Raw genomic sequence first — 18,649 nt, 5'->3', positions numbered from 1 at the left:
TAACAATTTTCCAGCCTTTCCTTGTTTTTGATGACCTTGACAGTTTCCAGGAGTACTGGATAGATATTTCGTAGAATGTCCCCAGTTGGAACATGTTTGTTTTTCTCATGATTGGACTGAGGTTATAAGTTTGGAGGAGGAAGAGAACAGAGGTAAAATGTAGCTTTCCTCACATCATCTCACGAGTACATACTCTCAACATGCTTTATCACTGACCCTGGTCACCTGACTGAGGTAGTGTCCCCCACTCTAATGCCCCCCACTCCAGCCCTTTCCACACTATACTCTGTTAGGTAGGCGTGTGCAGCCTACAAGTGAGGAATGGGTATTCTGTTCCTCTCCTTGAGGGCAGAATATTTACATACGTTGTTTGTAATTTTTCTACACAGATTTGTGTCTTCTCACTCGTTTATTTATTCAATTATTTATTTGTATCAGTACAGATGCAAGAGCATTTATTTTATACTTACTTGTTTTGCTGCTTAAATTGTTCTAGCTTTGGCCATCGGGAGCTCTTTCAGTTGACTCTTGTATCCCTTTGGCATGCACCCATCATTATATGATATTTTTTCCTTTTTTTTTTTCCTTTTTATTATGACTAAAGACTATTACCCTTTGGAATTTCCCTTAGTATGAGACTGCTGGTTGTGGGCTGTTTTCGTTTGTCTGAAAATATCTTTGTTTTGTTTTCATTTTTTGAATGATGTTTTCTCTGGGCTCCCACCTTCTTTAAACATAGGGAAGATGGCATTTCACTCTTCTGCCTTCCAGTTTTGCAGTTGAGATATAAGCGGTTGTCTGTTGTTCCTCTGAGGATAAACCATCTTTATTCCCTAGTTTCTTTAGGATGTTTTCTTTTTGCAGAGTTTAAGTCACTGGGTTTCCTGAATCTGTGAACTGATGGCTTTCATCAATTGTACATAATTCTGACATTACTTCTTCGGGTTGCTTTTTTCCGTTTCTCTCCTCTCCTTGGACTCCAGGTAAACATAATTTAGCCCAACTTCGTGTCTCTTCTGTATTTTCCATCCTTACTTTTCAAGTTTCATTCTGTTTCTATAATCTACCAATTCTCTCCTCAGCTATGTCTAGCCTGCTATTAAACCCATCTCTTGAGATCTTAATTTCACTTATTTTATTTTTCTAGCTAAAAATTTTTTTTTTCTTTTTTTTCTAGCTAAAATTTCTATTTGGTCCTTTTCCGATTGTGCTATGTCTGTGTAAGCGTCAGGTCTCTGCTGAAATTTGCAAGCCTTGCTTTTATCTTGTCATACACTTATTTCTGCATAACTCTGCTACATGGAGTTGTCTATTTGTTGCCTCTCATTTCCTTTTAAGGGTGTCATTTCAGGTTTGCTTTCTTCAGTCTCTTGACTAATTCTCATTGTGGTTGATGTCATATTTGAAAAATTATTAATTATAATAATTTTGAGGTCTAGATTGGTGTTAAGTTCCTTGAGATTTCTGCTTGCTTCTCCCAAGCCTCTGGAGATGCTACACATATGGATCAGCTTACTCCAAGTTCAAGACTTGAGAGTTTCTGGACCACCCAGAATGGTGGCACACCAGGAGGCAGAATACAACTGGTTTCCTTCTGATTCATCCTTAGGGGTTCCTAGTCTAGGTGGATCTTTACCAGCATCCCTATATTTAGCTATCCCAGATTCTGATTTTTTTCTTCCTCTAGCTCTCATCCTTCAAGGCCCTCAAAAGCATAGCACAGCCTCTCAGAAGCCTTTTCCCAATTGGAAAAGCCCCCTGAGCAAAGGCAGCCCTGGAGTCTTCTTTTCTCTCTGGATTCCCAGTCAATCTTCGTTAGTCCTTTGATTTTTGATACTTTTCGTATTTAAAATTTCTGAGGGTTGGTCTGAAACATCCAGCCTACCATTATTAGAAGTGGAACTTCCCACTCGCTTTATTGCAGATATCACAGAACTCTAGCCCATAACCTCACTATACAAAAGATAAAACTGTAGACATATGAAGACTTCCTTAGACTCACACTGATTAGTTGTAGGGCAGGGATTTCCAGCTGGTACTAGCAGTAAAGAATCCACCTCCCAAGGCAGGAGACATGGAGATGTGGGTTTGATCCCTGGGTCGAGAAGATCCCCTGGAGGAGGGCATGGCAACTCATTCCGGTATCCTTGCCTGGAGAATGCCCATGGACAGCGGAGCCTGGTGGGCTACCATCCACAGGGTCACAGAGTAAGACACAACTGAAGAGACTTAGCAGCAGCAGCCGTTGTAGAGCTAGATTTTAGCCTCAGAGCTTAAGACTAATAACTGCTAAACTCCACTTACATAAAATCTGGATGTAAGGGTTTGTTTTGACCTTTTTACCCGGGGTAAGGAGAGGATAGTCTTGCCAAGAGATCAGGGGATGGAAGCAAGGACTTAGCCATATTCCTAGCACTTTTCATACATTCCTCTCCCAGCCCTGACTTATGGGAGTGGTGGGTGGGGTGGGACCTGATAACTTATGGTCTGGCAATGAGGAATGGAAGAGAACAATCCTTTCCATTCCTAAACCACAGATTACAGATAGCTGCATGATCAGTTATCCCTTTACCTTCAATGATTCTGAACACTTTCTTTTAAATATTTTATTTGGTTGTGTTAGGTCTTGGTTGCAGCATACGGGACTTTGCTTGCATCATGCAGGGATCTTTCGCTGTGGCGCTTTGGCTCTAGAACGAGCAGGCTTCAGGAGTTGTGGAGCATGTGGGCTTAGTTGCCTGCAGCATGTGGGATCTTAGTTCCCCAACCAGGAATGGAACCCGCTTCCTCTGCATTGTAAGGCAGATTCTTAACCACTGGTCTGGATACGGCTTTACAAAAGCCCTCTAAAACCAAGAAGTGTCTTCAGCCAGCCTCCTCTACCCCAGGAAACAAACACCAAGACACCCTCACAACAAAGACCATATCATTTATTTACAAAGGCCAGTGTAGGAGTTGGGGGAGGTAGGGAGGGAAAGCCACACAGACATCCTCTCTGGATTGCTTGGGACCCTTTCCCACTTGGGAGAAAATTCAGTTCCTCTTGCCTCCGTAACGGGTCCTCCAAGCAGCTGGGCTAAGTAGCAGAGAGAGGAGGTGATCTGAGCCTCCCCTATGCTCCACTAGAGTAAAGTCCAATTCCAGATCAAAGGCATCATTGCTGCCCTCTCCTTCCCTTCCTCAAATAGAACTTTCTGGCCTGGAGGGAAACAGTGAAAACTCAAGGGCAGGAGTGGCCAGGGGTTCTAGAAAGACTCCTCCCCCACTATTCCCCAAAAGCAATAAGAGAAGGGGTAATCAAGGGTGCCAGTCACAGCCCTGATAGCTTCAGAAGGGGTCCCCACACTACCCAGGCATCCAGAGGCCTAGGGGACCTAGCTCTCCAGGGTGTATATATTCCTGACCTAGACAGGCCCTTCTGCCTACTTCTGTCTGGTGGGATAAAACTCTAAACCAGAAATCAATAAGGTATCCACCCTCCCACTCAACTCACATGCACATGTGCGCGTGCGTGCATGCACCCACCCACCCACACACACCCTCACTGCTGAGACAGACCCCAGTCCTCTTCATGTCTTCTGAGCGGGGCTTAAATCACTGGTACCTGGAGATGCGGGCAGGTCCTGGGTTCATGGAAATGTGTGTGAATGTACAGAAGCATGTGTGTTTGAGGAAATGGAGCCAATATAATCCCTTGTGAGCCATACTGTTTAGCTTCTCTGAACCCTTTTCTTCAACTCAATACCATCTCTAAATCTCCTTTGCCAGGCCAAAGCCTAGACTCTGTGGACTAAAAGAACTATTAGTGTTTCCATTCCCTGTCAATTCCAACTTTCAAGTCCTCTGCTCACGCTGTTTCTCCCATTCCCTTCCTCCAGAAAGTCTCATTCCCTCATCCCCTTATTGGGCTGGTCCAGGGCTTAGGTTAAAGCGTCTGCCTGCAATGCGGGAGACCCGGGTTTGATCCCTGGGTCGGGAAGATCCCCTGGAAAAGGAAATGGTAACCCGCTCCAGTATTCTTGCCTGGAGAATCCCATGGACAGAGGAGCCTGGCAGGCTACAGTCCATGGGGTCGCAAAGAGTCGGACACGACTGAGCAACTTCACTTCAGGGCTTGTTAACTCCTGCTCCAGGGGGGCCGCGTCTCATGTCTCCCTTCAGACAGGGGGAACAAGCATCTTCCTTCCACTGGGAATCCCAACAGACCCCCTGAAAGTGATCAGAACATGGGGTGAGGAGGAAAATCACAGCCTGCTTCACCTGCCCCTCCTTCAGAGGATGGAAGTCTAGTGCTGGGTAGGCTGGAGGTGGGAGGGGATGAGGGGAAAGAGAGGAGGAAGAGTTACCAAAAGTAATCATAAGACAAGAAAAATCCTAGTGGTAGAGACAGAAGACCCTGTTCTAATAAAGCAGACAGTGGGTTCCTCCTTCAACTCTGCACTGCCACTGAGAAGTGTGAAGGCTGCAAAAGATGGTTGTGGAGTAAGGAGGTGGGGCCGATCAGCAAAAACTGAAAACTGTTTAAATAGCTCTGCTCAAGCAGGCAGGACCAGTAGAGAAGGTTCTACAAGAGGTGAAGTAAAAGTGGAATTATCAGAGCCACAGGGCTGGGCCCACCCCTCTAAAGTCACCCTGCTGTCTGGAGAGAACAAGGGAGAAGAGCAGAAGGGATGACAAGCTGCAGAGGGCCAGGCTGACAGAGGAGCCAAACATGGGCATCAAGGGAGGGGAGACGCAAGAGGCCCGGGCTGAGGGGTTAGGAGAGCTGAGAGCCCAGGAGCCTCTCGATAGCTGCGTTGATGTCCCCTCCCGTGGCGATGAGAGCCTGCAGGTTGGCCTCATGATTGATGAAGCCCATGGAGTTGAGCTGCTCCAGCTGCTGCTGAAATCTCACTTCTGGCGTCTGCACCTGGAGGGGACAAGCCTTGTGAAGTGGGCTCAGGACCAACCCCAGAAGGCCTAGCTGATTCCGAGGGTTTATGATGGAGAGACGAAGTCCTCCTCAGAATCAACCAATGGGGCAGGGGTCGATGACCAGCAAACAGAGGCCAGGGGAGCCGGCGTCCCAGATCACTAAACAGCTGTGCCATCATAAGGAGGGGGGTGCATCTTTCTTGAAATTTCAAAGTAACAAATAGGTCTAGATCAGCCGATATTCCTAACTGCTTTCCATCAGCACTCTGGAGGTGTTAAAAGGCAGTCCAAAAGCCAAATGTTCTGTGGTCGGTAAATACCGTCTCCAAACCTGCTCCTGGCAACTGTCACACACACGATCACATTAAAGGTCAGAGAAGGGCCCCCGGAAAACACGAACCTGTTTAATTGTGTTTAACCCATCAACAAACACAGTTATTTACAAAAGAGGAGGCTTTTCATTTTTGACACTCCAAAACACATCTCCTGGAAACGTTTTCCCCCAGGGATGTTCAGGAAGCCATAGCCTAGATCACGAACAGAAGACTCAGGGTTGGAAGGAGCCCAGCAATGAGAGCGCCCAACCCGCAGTACAGGAGCCCTTTGCCACTCTGTGATGTTTTCAGCATGATCCACCCACACTGGGCTCCAGACGCAGCTAGACTGGGCCTTGGAGAACGCTTCACCCAGCCCTCTCAGTGCCTCGCACAGAGCTGGGCACACTTCCATTTCTGTTGAAAGGCTTTCCCCAGAGGTCACAGAGGTCGGAAAAAGGTTAAGGGGCTTCCCTGAGGTAATCCCCTGCTCTGCCCCCAAGCCCCAGGCCTAAGACTTTGTAGCCCAGGGCTCTGGTCACCTCTCCTCCCAGAATCCTCCTCTCCAGTCTCACAGACAGAGGCTGCTTTATTCATTTTTATTTTTGTTTTGGCCGCACCACATAGCATGTGGGATCTTAGTTCCCTGACCAGGGATAGAACCCGTGCCCCCTGCAGTGGAAATGTGGAGTCTTAAACCACTGGACTGCCAGGGAAGTCCCAGACAGAGGCTGCTTTAATTATCAAGAGTCCTCTGATACAGTAGAAGTAGTAAAACAGTGGTTAAAGTGTAAATTCCGGAGCCAGTATGCCTCGGTTTGAATTTCAGCTTCATTACTTACTCACTCTGTGACTCTGAGAAAGCCACTTAACCTCTCTGGGATTTAGCTTCCCCCCTTTGTAACACAGAAAGAGTAAGAAGAAGGCTGCTGTGAAGAGTAAAGGAAGTGAGCTCATATATACAAGGCACATAGACCAGTACTCAGCTGACCCAGTAAGTGCTATTACTATCTCCATGTCACAGCTGTGGAAACTAAACTTATGGAAGATCAGTTACTTACCTAAGGCTAGAAAGTAGCAGACCAGGAACTAAAGCCAGGTCTGGCTGACTCCAAAGCCTGCTGTTTCCATTTGACTGCCACCCTTAGCACCGCAGGGTCCTAGCACCAGTCCGCTGCCCTGCGTACCTGTGAACTTCCGCTTCCAGCCAGAAGCTGGATCATCTGTTGCATGAGCTGCTGCTGAGCGCTGGAGGCCCCTGCTGGAGATGACGTGACTGGGAGGGCTGGCGAGGAGGTGGGCGCCTCGGGCGCAGACCCGGCGTTGCTGCCTGCAGAGGATGCTGGGGGCCGGGCCATCCCAAAAGAGCCAAGGCTGCAGGCAGGAGAGACCGAGAAGGGGGAGACGGCCTCTGAGAAAAGGGTGGGAACGTGAGATCCAGCAGGAAAAGCAGTTGGAAGGAACAGGAAAACAGATCCTCAGGGACACAAGGGCTGCTGAGAGCAGCAGGAAAAGGGCTTGAGGGGGAGGAGGAGCCAGATCCCTGTTGCCCACTTGCCCCCGCCCCTCACCTGGGTACCAGCCCTGGGGCTTCGGTCTGCAAGGTCTGCAGTCCCTGCTGGATCTGCAGCAGCGCCTGCATGGCTCGGGGATTGGTGAGAATGGAGAGTGACTCTGGGTTCTGCATCTGGTGGGAAACAACACGGAAAGGAGGTGGCAGGAGACGGGAGGCGGCCTAGACCCTGAGTCCAGAGCTAGGCGCGGCCCCTCCCTTAAGCTTCACCCACTGGGCCTCTGGGTCTACCCAGGTGGCCCTCAACCTCCACCCATCTAGGCTCCTCACTTACCTGCTGCAGGAAGACTGGGAGCTGCAGGCGGAGCTGCTCCTGCAGCTGGGGGTTCCCCGCAAAGAGCGGCACGTTCACCATCATCTGCCAGGGTGAAGGTAGCAGGGGGAGGCCTGGGCCTACCCACCCTCACAATGCCCCCACCGCCTCATCTCCCTCAGCACCCCACCACTGTAGGAAACCGGGCCAGCTTTTCCAAGGATCTCAGAGTATCCTGAAGTCCTAGGTGGGACAGTGAGAGGAACTGGAACTATACTCTGGACAAGGACTAGAGTCAGAAGCCAGTCTGATGAGGATGATAATAGCGAACATTTCTGAGTACACAGGGCTTACTCTGTGCCAGGCCATGTGCTAAGCACTTTATGTTATTAACTCACTTAACCCTCACAACTCCAAGGCAGGTACTATTGTTATTACCATTTTACCAATGAGGAAACTGGGGATAAATAACTTGCCTGGCTCATGCAGCTAGGAAGTGGCAGAGCTCAATACAGAAACCCAGGCAGTCTGGCTCTTGAGCATTTGGATCATCACAAGTCACAGCCCCCAGCACACTCCCCCTCATGCCAGTCCCATACCTGAGCAGCAAAGTCGGGGTTCTGGGCAAGCGTTTGCATCATGCTGCGCATGTAGGGGGCTGAGATCACGTTCTGCATCAGCTGGGGGTTCTCAGAGATCTGCTGGAGGAGGGCCTGCATTTCTGGGCTGTTGAACATCCCTAGGATAGGAAGGGAAAAAAAACAAAACAAGAGAAAAGGGGTCCAAATGGAAACCAGATGCCTGATTTCAATCTACCTTACTTCAGGCACTGAGGGGTTGCCAAACTCAGAAAGGCAACAGTAAAGTGGGCACCCACATCCCGGGGAGTGGGTCCAAGTCTCTCTTGACCCTGAGGTCATCTTGCCCTGCTTTGGCCTGGCTCCCTCACCATCTGCTCTGCTATGATCAAGCCGGTTACAAACTGGGTCTGATTCCTATCCCTCTGTTCCTGCCACAGGTCAGATAATGTTAGAGTTGGAAAGGATTTGACTAAAGATGACCCAGATCAATGGTTTTCAAACTTGTCCTAGCAGCAGAGACCCTTTCCTCAAACCAAATCTCACTAGGAAACCAAGTATGTCAACGGTCTGGTTGGAGCTGGGGCAGAAGGCCTGGAGCCTTTCCCATGTGGTCTTCCCCCGTCCTGGCAATGGTCCAGACCCCTCAAGACTCAGAAGTATAATTCTGAAACCATGGGTCAGGTTCAAGTCCCTTATTTATGAAATAAGCATATAGAGGGGAAGGGACTATCCCAACCAAGATATTCCACAGAGTACAGAGAAATCATGGCATCTACCAGACATCCCTAGGGCCATTACAGTCATAGTCTTGATAAATGGGGCATCTCCCAGGGTTGCACAGCGTATAACCTACACTCTGTACAAGGCAGCTCTGTATATCCCTCTCACCCAGCCTCACATCTACCCGTCCCTCATTCCTCTCACACACCCTCATCCCCAGTCTAACCCATTGACACTGGATAATACCAGCAGAGTTGAAAGAGCTTAGAAAGTGGGGCCTGGTTTATTCACGAGCCTTTACTTAGGTTGCTCTTGGGGACACTGGGAAAGGGCTAGAACCAAGCCTCACCCTCTGAGGGCTGAAGCCACTACTCCAGCCCACAGAGCTCTGTTTGTGGCTCTGATACAGTCTCACCTCTGTCTTCAGTACTCTGGAGCAGTGTGAACCCCCTTCAGGCCTGGGGCAGGGGACTGCCCTGGTGACCCCACTCAGCTCCGCCCACCCCAGGACATACCTGACCCCAGGCTAGCCGCATTGATCCCAAAGGGATTGGAGACCGTTGGGTGCACCCGGCTGGCCCCTGATCCTCCGGCGCCCTCCCCACCGGACCCGGGGGCCTGGGAGGCGGGGGGCGAGGGGCTCCAGGGGTTAGGGAGGGGCTCTCGATTCTCAGTCCGCAGAGGCTGGGAGGATGAGCTGTCGGAGTTCCCGGCCAGGGAAGAGAAGGGGTTGTTGCCAAACTGGGAGGAGGGAAAGGTTTTGGGTTAAGGACTGAAACAGATCAGGGAGAAGGGCTAGGCCCTTTCTTTCTTCTCACCTAATAGCCTCCTGGTCCCCAGGAAAGGGAGAGAGATCTAAAACTGTGGAGGTCCTCATGTCAATTTCTGGCCTCACAACGGCCGACTTCACCCTCACCCTGCAAGGTGGGAGTTGGCTGATGCTAATGACTGGATAAATGAACCCCTCAGATCACCGGAAACATCCCCATCTCCCCTGGTGGCTCTAAATATTTGGTTTCTAGTCTTCTCTGTGCTCTATAGTACTTGACACACACCTTTCCTACTGTGCCGCGAGATACTGGTTTTCCTTAGCTCTTAAGGGGCAGAGACAATGTCAGATTGACCTTTGCACACCTGGCCCCTGACACTAGTAGGTGCTCAATACGTAACTATTGGCTTGATGGGAGCTGACTACTCCAACCCCTATTTGCCTTCAGCTCTCCCTTTTCCAGCCACCTCAGTCCAAGTCTAACTCCGCTGAACCTTCTTCCTCACCTCCAGATCCCCCATGTGGCATTCTGCCCATCCAGGAACATCACGTGGAGCCCCTCAGAGGGGCACGCTTCTGGCTGAGCACCCTTCCCTAGGTCTTGTCCTCTGTTGCTTCCTCCATGTAATCTCTTCTTTCTCCTCCCCACCCCCATCTTCTTAGACTGGCTGCTTCAGCTAAACAGTACCCCCTAGCATCAGGCCCCCTAGGATGTTACCCAGGATTGTCTCAGGGTCTGCACCCCACTACATGATGGGCTGCCCAAGGGGACACCCGAGCCTGCATCTGAATCTCCTCCCTCTGGACCCGCTGATAGCCAGGAAAGAGCTCTGTCTGAGGCATGTGATGGCTGAGGGAGCCCAGGCCTCTTCCCCTTGCTCAGCCTCCCTCTCCTGTCCCCAGGCAGGCCTTACCCATGCAGGAGGTACCTGAGCAGCCTCAGCCCCACCGCACCAGGGAGTTTCATATCCAGTTACTTTTCCTGTTTATTCAAACAGGGGGCCAGCTCCTGCTCTGAGCTGTGGTTCCTTTGCCCTACCAGATGCCTGTTCAGATAATAGCGTTTGCAGGCCAGGGAACGTGTACCACAGTTTCAGTCTTTGTCATCATTGCAGATTTCCTGTTCTGCTAACTTGCCTAGCACCCAACCCCAGCTAGTTCTGGGTCCTGCTTTGCTCTTCCCAGTACACCCTAAGGCCTAAATCTCTTTGCCAGAACTCCCAAAACTGATAACAACGGCCATTTATTGAGCACCTACTATGTGCCTGACCCATTCATTCTAATGCTTATAATATCCCTCTAATACACCAGTTCTCAAAGTGTGGTCCTAGGACCTCTGCAAGGTTTAAAAACAATTTTTATAACCCTAAGACATTATTTGCCTTTTTCACTCTCATTCTCTCATAAGTATTCAGGGGTGTTTTCCAAAGGCTACATAACATGTGACAATACAATGGACTGAATACAGAAGCAGATCTGATCTGAGATCTGCAAAAATGTCAAACAAGGCCATTCTTTCCTCTAAAGTTTTGTTTTGGGAGATAAAGTTATTTTTTAAAAGAGCATGCTGGTTATATTAATGTGCAATGGGTTTATTGTTATTTTTAAATGAGTTCATAAATATTTATTTAAATTCTCAGTTTTAATTTCAGATTCAGTGAATATCAATAGACCTAACCCACAAAAACAAAACCTCCTTGGGGTCCTAACTATATAAAGGGGTCCAGAGTGGAATTCCCTAGTAATCTAGTTTGGTCTCCAGGCTTCCACTGCAAGGGGTGCGGGTTTGATCCTTGGTGAGGGAACTAGATCCCTCCCACATGCTGTGCAGTAAGGCAAAAAAAAAAAATTTTTTTAATAAATAAATAAAGGGATCCAGAGACCAAAATGATTGAGGACAATGCTATAATACATTGTCTCCATTTTGAAAATGAGGCAGCAGAAAACTCAGGGAGGCTGAAGCAACTCGCTTAAAACCACACCACTGAAGAATGGTGGGGCAGGTGTTTGGACGCAGGCTTGCTGTTCTTTTAGTTGAGCCAGTGGTTCCCACACCTTAAAGTGTATCAGAATTAGCTGAGGGCTTGGTCTAAGCCTTGCTCAACTACTTGAATTTTTTTTTTAACCAGGTACATGCATTACTTTGATATACATTTTAAATACTTTAGTAAAATAAAACTTAAATAAACTAAAAACCCACAGGTAATCTTCATAAGCACTTTCTTTCAATTTCTATAAGCACTTTCTAAAGTTTGAAAGAGCAATGGCAATAATCATCAAGATGACGGTGAAGAATAAGCTGCAGTGGGGAGGGGAGAGTCACCCTACCTGATGCCTAGGCTTAATTAAGACAACGTGGTATCATTATAGGAACCAAGCCAGCAAGGTGCACACTAATCTGCCTGCAGCACAGGAGACCTGGGTTTGATCCCTGGGTCTGGAAGATCCTCTGGAGAAGGGAATGGCAACCCACTCCAGTATTCTTGCCTGGAGAATCCCATGGACAGAGGACCCTGGCAAGTTACAGTCCATGGGGTCACAAAGAGTCAGACACAACTGAGTGAATAACACTACCACTAGCAATGCCATGAACAAGAAATCTGCTGGGATGGCATGGACTGCTCAGGACATGGTGCTTTTTCCTTTCCACAAGGAAAAAGTATTGTGAGGTCCCACTCTCCTACCTGGGTGCTGGTTGTGGGGACAGACTGTTCAGTTTGTGAAAATCCATCAAGCCAAACACTTAGGATATGTGCACCTTTCTGCAACTATATTATTCTTCAAATGAAACATTTCTAGATGTTTTTAAAAAGCAAGTCTAAAATTATACAAACAGCATATCACTTCCATAAGATTGAAAAAATATGCAAAATGATGCCACAGATTATTTATGGATACATACATAGATAATAAAAGAATCAAAACGACAAACACCGACTTCAGGGTGGTAGTGACTCCGAGAGGGAAAGAGAGGCATAGGATGGGGGAGGGGCATGTGACGGCTGCAATTCCATGTGTAATATCTTATTTGCCAATGTTAAAGATATCTAGGAAAACACACAAAATACTAAAAATATTCATTAACTCCGGGATAGAAAAGAGAGGGCTGGGAGATGGAAATAGAAGGATCTCTTTTGTATACTTTTATTAAGCTTGGATACCTTTCCACTCTTTTTAAATATCCTTCTGTTTACTTTGTGTAACTTCTGAGTTTTGAAACAGGTAAATGCATAATGTATTTAGTGTAAATTAAACTTTAATATGAGAGAATGCTGTACTTTTTGTATATTTGAAAAAAATTCACAAAGCATTTTTGAAAGCACATATTCCCAACGCTTAATTCCAGAGATTGATTCAATAAGTATCTCAAAGATGGGAACCAGGAATCTCATGATTAACAAGCACCCCAGGTGCTTCTGATGCAGGTGATCTGTGGACCACACTTGAGACACATTGTGGAAGGGTGGGCTCTTTGACCTCAGGCCTGCCCCACAACCTTTGAGCCCGCGCAAGAAGTCTGCCAGAACAATGTCAAAGCCCTTGGATACTGCACTGCCCCCACCTCCTAGGGACCCCTGCTGTCTTCTGCCCCAGGGCTTCAGTCCCATGCCGAGATGGACCATCCCCGGCTGTGCCCTGTGAAAACCACCTTCAAGCCAAGGCCTACCCTCAGGGCACTAGGGAAGGAAAGAGGAGCAGATAGCACCTCAGGCTTGCCTGGGTCTGGGCTGGGTGCTCCTGCGTTCAGACTGCCCTCCCACAGCCCAGCCCCTGGCCCCACCTGCTCCCTGGCAGCACTGAACATGGGCTCCTGGATGTCTGTGTACATGCGGCGGAGGGCATTGTACCCTCCAGGGATGCTCTCCAGGTTGCTTAGAGCTCGGTCCTGGTTCCGCATCATCTCCTGCATCATGGCTGGATTTCGAGCAAGCTCCATTGTCTGGTGGAAAAGGAAAAGAGAGAGAATGACTCTGGAACCAGGGCGTCACCAAGCTTGAAAAAGACTGGGCCTTGAAAAGGGGGACCAGGACTAGGGTCCCGGGCCCAGAAACTGACCCAGAGTGGCTGGGAGGAGGGTGAACTGGATTTCCTTTCTCTATTGTCATCTTGGCTCCAACCCTGCCTCTCTGTGGGTATTCTGGTTGACTTTTGGGGGTATAATGATCCCAGATGGGGTGAGGGCAGCAGCTTTCCTCTCTCAGGTTCAGGGGATCTGCAGAAGTATCAGGGAACACAAGGAAGTTCAATAAGAAAGGACCTGAGAGGGACTTCCCTTGTGGTCCAGTGGCTAAGACTCTGAGCTCCCAGTTCAAGGGGCCCTGGGTTTGATTTCTAGTCAGGGAGCTAGATCCCACATGCCACAACTAAAGATCCTGCATGAAGACTCAGCACAGCCAAGTAAGTAAACTAAATAAATATTAAAAAAAAGAAAGAAAGTACATGAGAAAAGGGAGAAAGCAAGAGAGAAAATTAACATCTATTGAACAGTTACTACATACAGGCACTGAGCTAAGTAATTTACAGAATTCAAGTCATTTAATCCCCATGATAACTATCCCAAGTATGTTTTTCTGTCCCTATTTAGCAGATAAGAAAATAGGCTCAGAGACTCACTGCCTAGTACCCACAGTCAGTTAGCGGTGGAGACAGGGTTCAAGGCCAGGTTGGTCTGTCTGACCAAGACTAGATTACGGCTTCTGATAAATGACCACAAATTGGTGGGGGGAAAGGATTCAAGCTGGGACGATGCTTCCAACACCTTCTGGATCTCACTACAGGTCTTTGGCCTCACTGAATCTTGAGAAATAGGATGAGGGCTTTCTCTTGGGAGCCAATGTCTCACTCTCAATAACGAGGGGACACTGAGTACAGCAGCTTCTTGTTCTCATCCATTGGAAAGCTTTCCCTGTCCTTCTTCCTAAATCTGCTCCATACATGCCTCTTCTAAGACACTTTTATGCCTATGATAAGCCTCTGATCTCTTATTCCACAAGTCATTCACTTACTAAGTACTTATTGAGTGGTAACTATACACCAGTGGTAGCTATACACTATGCACTGTTCTAGGCAGTGAACAAAACATTTGCAAAGTCTTGCCCTTCTGGGACTTACCTTCTGGTGAGTCCAGCACTAGCGTCCACAGTTCTGCTAAGATCATCTACCCTCATCCCCTAGTGGGTGGCCACAAGACAGAGCTCCCGAAGACCAACACCAGACCCCCTTGCCTGGGTCTTCCTCACTCACCTAACCCTCCCTTATCCACCTGGCCCTGCCCAGCCACAAAGGTCTCCAATCCTACTTTTCATTCCCAGGCCTTTGTGCTTGCTGTCCCTTAGCCCTGAATACTCTTCTTTTTCCCTCTGGTTCATTCTTCCTCTTTTGGGTCTCTGCTTGGGCAACACTTCCTTTATGGCCCCCTCTGAGCCCCAGGGTAGGGTCAGGAGCCCTTCTGTGTGCTCCTAAGGGATCCTGTGACCATCTCTATGATAGTACTATCCACGCTGTACTATAAATGCCTTCTTACTTGTCCCACTTCCCTTTGAGACCAGAAGTTCCTGGGGGGCTTCCCTGGTGGTCCAGTGGTTAAGAATCCACCTGCCAACGGAGAGGACACAGGTTTGATCCCTGGTCTGGGAATATCCCACATGCCATGGAGCAACTAAGCCTGTGCACCACTATTACTGAGCCTGAGCTCTAGAGCCCAAGAGCAGCAACTACCAAGCCCACAAGCTACAACTACTGAAGCCCGTGTGCCCTAGAGCCTGTGCTCTGCAACAAGAGAAGCCACCGCAATGAGAAGACCACAACAAAGAGCAGCCCCCACTCGCAGCAACTAGAGAAAGCCCACGCGGCAACAAAGACCCAGCACGGCCAAAAACAAATAAATAAATAAAACAAATCTAAAAATAAAAGAAAAAAGAAGTAGTTCCTAGAGAGCTAGGCCTATGTCTTTTCATCACTGTACCCCCAGTGCTCAAAACGTGGCTGTTGAATGAATGAACATATCAAGGTAGGACAAGGTAGGAAATGGTAAGACAGGGTACAGCTGGGTGCCCGGGGTCCTCCACGCCCCCCCAACCTTCTCTCAGACCCACCTGCCTCATAAGCTCAGGGTTGTTGAGCATGTGACTGATCTCAGGGTTCCGCTCCATCAGCTGCTGCATCTGGGGGTTGGCCATGATCATGTGGCGCATCAGGTCGGGGTTAGACATCATGTCCTGGACCAGGGGGTTCTCCATGATCTGCGACAGCATCTCAGGATTGGACATCAGCTGCCTCTGCATCTGCTGCTGCAGCTCCATGAAGTTGGCAGAGCCCAAGCCCAGGCTGCCCAAGCCCAGGATGCCCCCAAAGCCAGCTGTGCGGGAGGGGAGCAGGGTCAGTTTGTCCCAAGACTCTTCTACCTGGCCAGAGCCACTGAAATCACCTGAAGGAACCAGGATGGGCCCCCTCTGCTTCTCACATCTCCCTTTCTCAATCATTTCCACAGACCCAGCCCTGATCTGTTGCTGGCAAAGAGATGGGAGCCTACTAGACTGAGACCTCTTTGATGGCCAAGGCTGACAGGCAGGCACGGTACTGAACCCAGAGAGGGCAATCAGTGACGGCATCCTGAATGAGCAAATAAATATTCTCCAACTGGATACTGTTGGGCCCACCTTTTTCCCAAACTCCAATACCCTCGGTTTTCCACATCCCCAGCCCCATTTCTCCCTTCACCCTTAATATTTCACCATGCTCCCCTCTTCTGGGAAGCCCTTGCAGATTGGTTTCCTCCCAACTTGGCTCAAGCACCAGTGTCTGGAACCCTATGTTCAGGGGCCCCAATCCCCATCAGATCAGGAGCAGGGATCAACATTCCCCTCTTCTTGGCCTCTCTCCCACTCTATAGACTATAACAGTGTGGTGCCTTCCTCCCTAAAGGCTTACAGAGTATGGATGCAGTGGCACTGGGAGGTCCCTCCCCAGTCCCTGGGGAGGTACCCCCTCCACTGCCCCTTCGGCTTCCACTGCCTGTATCTGAAGTGGCACTTCCAGAAGTGGAGGGCTGGGCAGACGTGGCAGGTGAAGCAGGGGTGGTGGAGGGGGCTGAGGCTGGGTCTGGGGTGGAAGGGGAAGAAGCAGTGGCAGTAGCTGGATCTTGAACCCTGAGAAAGAAAGAAAAATCCTCATTGAAGTGGACACAAAAGGGAAGACCATGATTTCTACCTGTGCTGCGCAGCTACAGCCCTAGACCAAGCCACCTCTGAGGTAACCCTGAGGCTGGGGCAGGGTGATGCCGGGGGCAGTCAGGAAATTGGGCAGAGGGAGAAAGGAGCCAGTATCCTCTATCTCCAGGTCATTTAGGGCGAGGTAAGTCAAGTTCCCTAGCCCTGCAGGTCCGATCACAAGGCCTTCTGGCAGCCCATCGAAGAGCCACCTTCCTGGGTCTTGGCATTCCACAGACCTTCCACAGACATATGCTTGAACAATGGGTGAGAAAGTGTCAGATGGGGAGAAACAAAGAAAGCCCAATCTGAAGCTGGACCTGCTCCTCTCCTGAACTTACTTCTGAGGGGTCTTGATGACCAGATGAACAGTGAGCCCATCCTTGATCCCATGCTGGTTCAGTGTGTCCCCATCCTTGAGGATCTTGCCTGCGAAGATCAGGACCAGCTGATCCTGCTGTGCCTTAAATCTCCGGGAGATTTCCTCTTTAAACTGTGATCAAGAGGCAAAGGTCACTGTGGAGGCTGCCTGGGCTCCACCAACCAGGGACCCTGCCTCTCCTTCAAAGCTTCTGCATTCCCTTGCTCCCACCTCTAGTCGTGGGAAGTCCTTTCAGCAGTCTTGACTCCATCCCTCCAGCTGAAATTAAGCTGCTCCTTTCTTAACCAAGGGAGCTGGACCAGTGAGAGGCTCCTCTCAGCAATACTCCAGGATCTCTCACCCTCCCAAGCCCTGCTTCTGTCCACTCCCTCTTCAGTCCCAAGTTCCCCCTGAGGGTACTACCTGGGCAGTTCTCTCATGGAAACTCCTTGGCCCAACCCTGTTTCCCCTCAGCCTTCTCTCTTCAGACTTCAAGTCTCTTTCCTCTCTTTATTCCCAGTTTTCTTGTAACAACTACAACAAATAAGTCCCAGTTATTTATAACAGCACTAACTACACATGTTAATTATTATCTCCATTTCAGAGACCAGAAAATTGAGGATTAGAGCAGTTAGATAACTTGCCCTGGGCAAACTGGAACTCAGGTCTTGACATCAAAGCCCAGGCTCCTCTTTACCAAATGTATGCTGCGGGGTGGCGGGAGCTCTCAATTAGAGCTGATTTCAAATTCAGCTTTGCAGGCAAAAATTATTTAAATTACGGAATGTGGTCATTTTATAAGGTCAGGGGGAGGGGCAATGATGGCAACAAAGGCTGGCTGGGGAGAGTTAGACTCCCCAAACCTATCACACACACCGTCCCCGCCCCCCATCAACCCAAGCAAATCAAACACACACTCTTAAGTAGAGGGTGCACTTGCTAAGCAAAGGCAGCTTCCAGACCCCTCCCTTCCAATCAGACGCCTATCTTAAGCCCCGCCTCTGTGAAATTCTGGAGCAGCCACAGGGAGGTGGTGAACACAGGCAATATTCCCTCATTCACTCATTCAACATATTTTACTAAGCACCTACTGCACACTGTGTAAATCCCAGAGGGGATGAGAATCAAATGTATCCACTCTAATTTGAAAGAGTAGGAAAGATCCAGGCAGAGGGAAATCCTCCCCCCACCAACCAGGCGTCAGAATTCTGGGCGTTCTCTGAGTCGCACAGTAGGCGCCCAGAGTTCCCCCCAACCTGCGCCCCGCCGCCCACTCTCCGGGCTCAGCACCTGGCCCGGCCCCCACTCAGCCTCTGCGCCTCGAATCCCGACCAGTAACCGGGGCGAACACTCCCCTCAAACCTAGGGTCCTCCCCCCTGCCCAGTGCAAGGTGTCCTCTTCCCACTCTCCACCACGCCCCCAGCCCAGGCCACAAGGCAAACCCCGGCCTCCCTTCCCCAGCACGCGCCACGCTCCCCTAAATCGCCCTCGCAGGATGCCCCCTACCCGCCTGCCCTACCCTCCTGCTCCTCCGAGTGCCTGCTGGGCTCCCGCCCTCCACTCCCCGGCCCTCCCGCACGCCCGACAGTCTCAGAACCACCCGCCTCTTCGCAGACCCCTCCTCCGCGCTCACCCCCACCCCCGCCACCCTTACTACCTCTTTGACCGAGGCTCGGTCGCAGATCACAATTTCCTCCTTGTCCTTGGGGGTCTTGACGGTGACCCGAATGGGGGGCCTCGTCTCGGCCCCGCTCGGCTCCGCCATGCCACCGCCGCCACCCGGCCGCCCGCCAGCCCGCCCCGGCTCCTCCTCCTACTCCCCGCCCGCCCGGCCGGCCGGGCTTGGCTCCGGCGCCTCCAACACTCCCCTGTCCCCTCCCCTCCCCAAGGCTTCACCGGCCCCCTCCGGACCCGCCACGGCCACAGCGCCCCGGGCGGACTGGGGGGGCCACTGC

At 50.0% G+C, this 18,649-nt stretch overlaps 1 protein-coding gene across 2 annotated transcripts; it reads right to left on the bottom strand.

The window, feature by feature from the left end:
• Window positions 1-2,909: 2,909 nt before the first annotated feature.
• On the bottom strand, window positions 2,910-18,511 carry UBQLN4 (ubiquilin 4). Of its 2 annotated transcripts, none has more exons than XM_019953393.2 (11): window positions 18,352-18,510; window positions 16,674-16,825; window positions 16,055-16,272; window positions 15,220-15,482; window positions 12,906-13,064; window positions 8,871-9,096; window positions 7,654-7,793; window positions 7,076-7,159; window positions 6,800-6,915; window positions 6,416-6,602; window positions 2,910-4,909 (listed from the first exon to the last, which is right to left on the bottom strand). In XM_019953393.2, exons 1-11 carry the CDS (start codon window positions 18,457-18,459, stop codon window positions 4,757-4,759), a joined length of 1,806 nt encoding a protein of 601 aa, XP_019808952.1. In that variant the 5' UTR covers window positions 18,460-18,510; the 3' UTR covers window positions 2,910-4,756. The 2 variants fall into 2 exon arrangements, with proteins under 2 accessions (XP_019808952.1, XP_019808962.1); XM_019953403.2 differs by lacking the exon at window positions 2,910-4,909 and adding an exon at window positions 5,298-5,441 and having other exon boundaries at window positions 18,352-18,511.
• Window positions 18,512-18,649: the final 138 nt, after the last annotated feature.

This window comes from Bos indicus, chromosome 3 (assembly GCF_029378745.1).
Source record: "Bos indicus isolate NIAB-ARS_2022 breed Sahiwal x Tharparkar chromosome 3, NIAB-ARS_B.indTharparkar_mat_pri_1.0, whole genome shotgun sequence".
In the NCBI taxonomy this organism is placed as follows: Eukaryota; Metazoa; Chordata; class Mammalia; order Artiodactyla; family Bovidae; genus Bos; species Bos indicus.
Note: the sequence above shows the minus strand (reverse complement) of the source record. Positions and strands in the feature narration are given on the sequence as shown.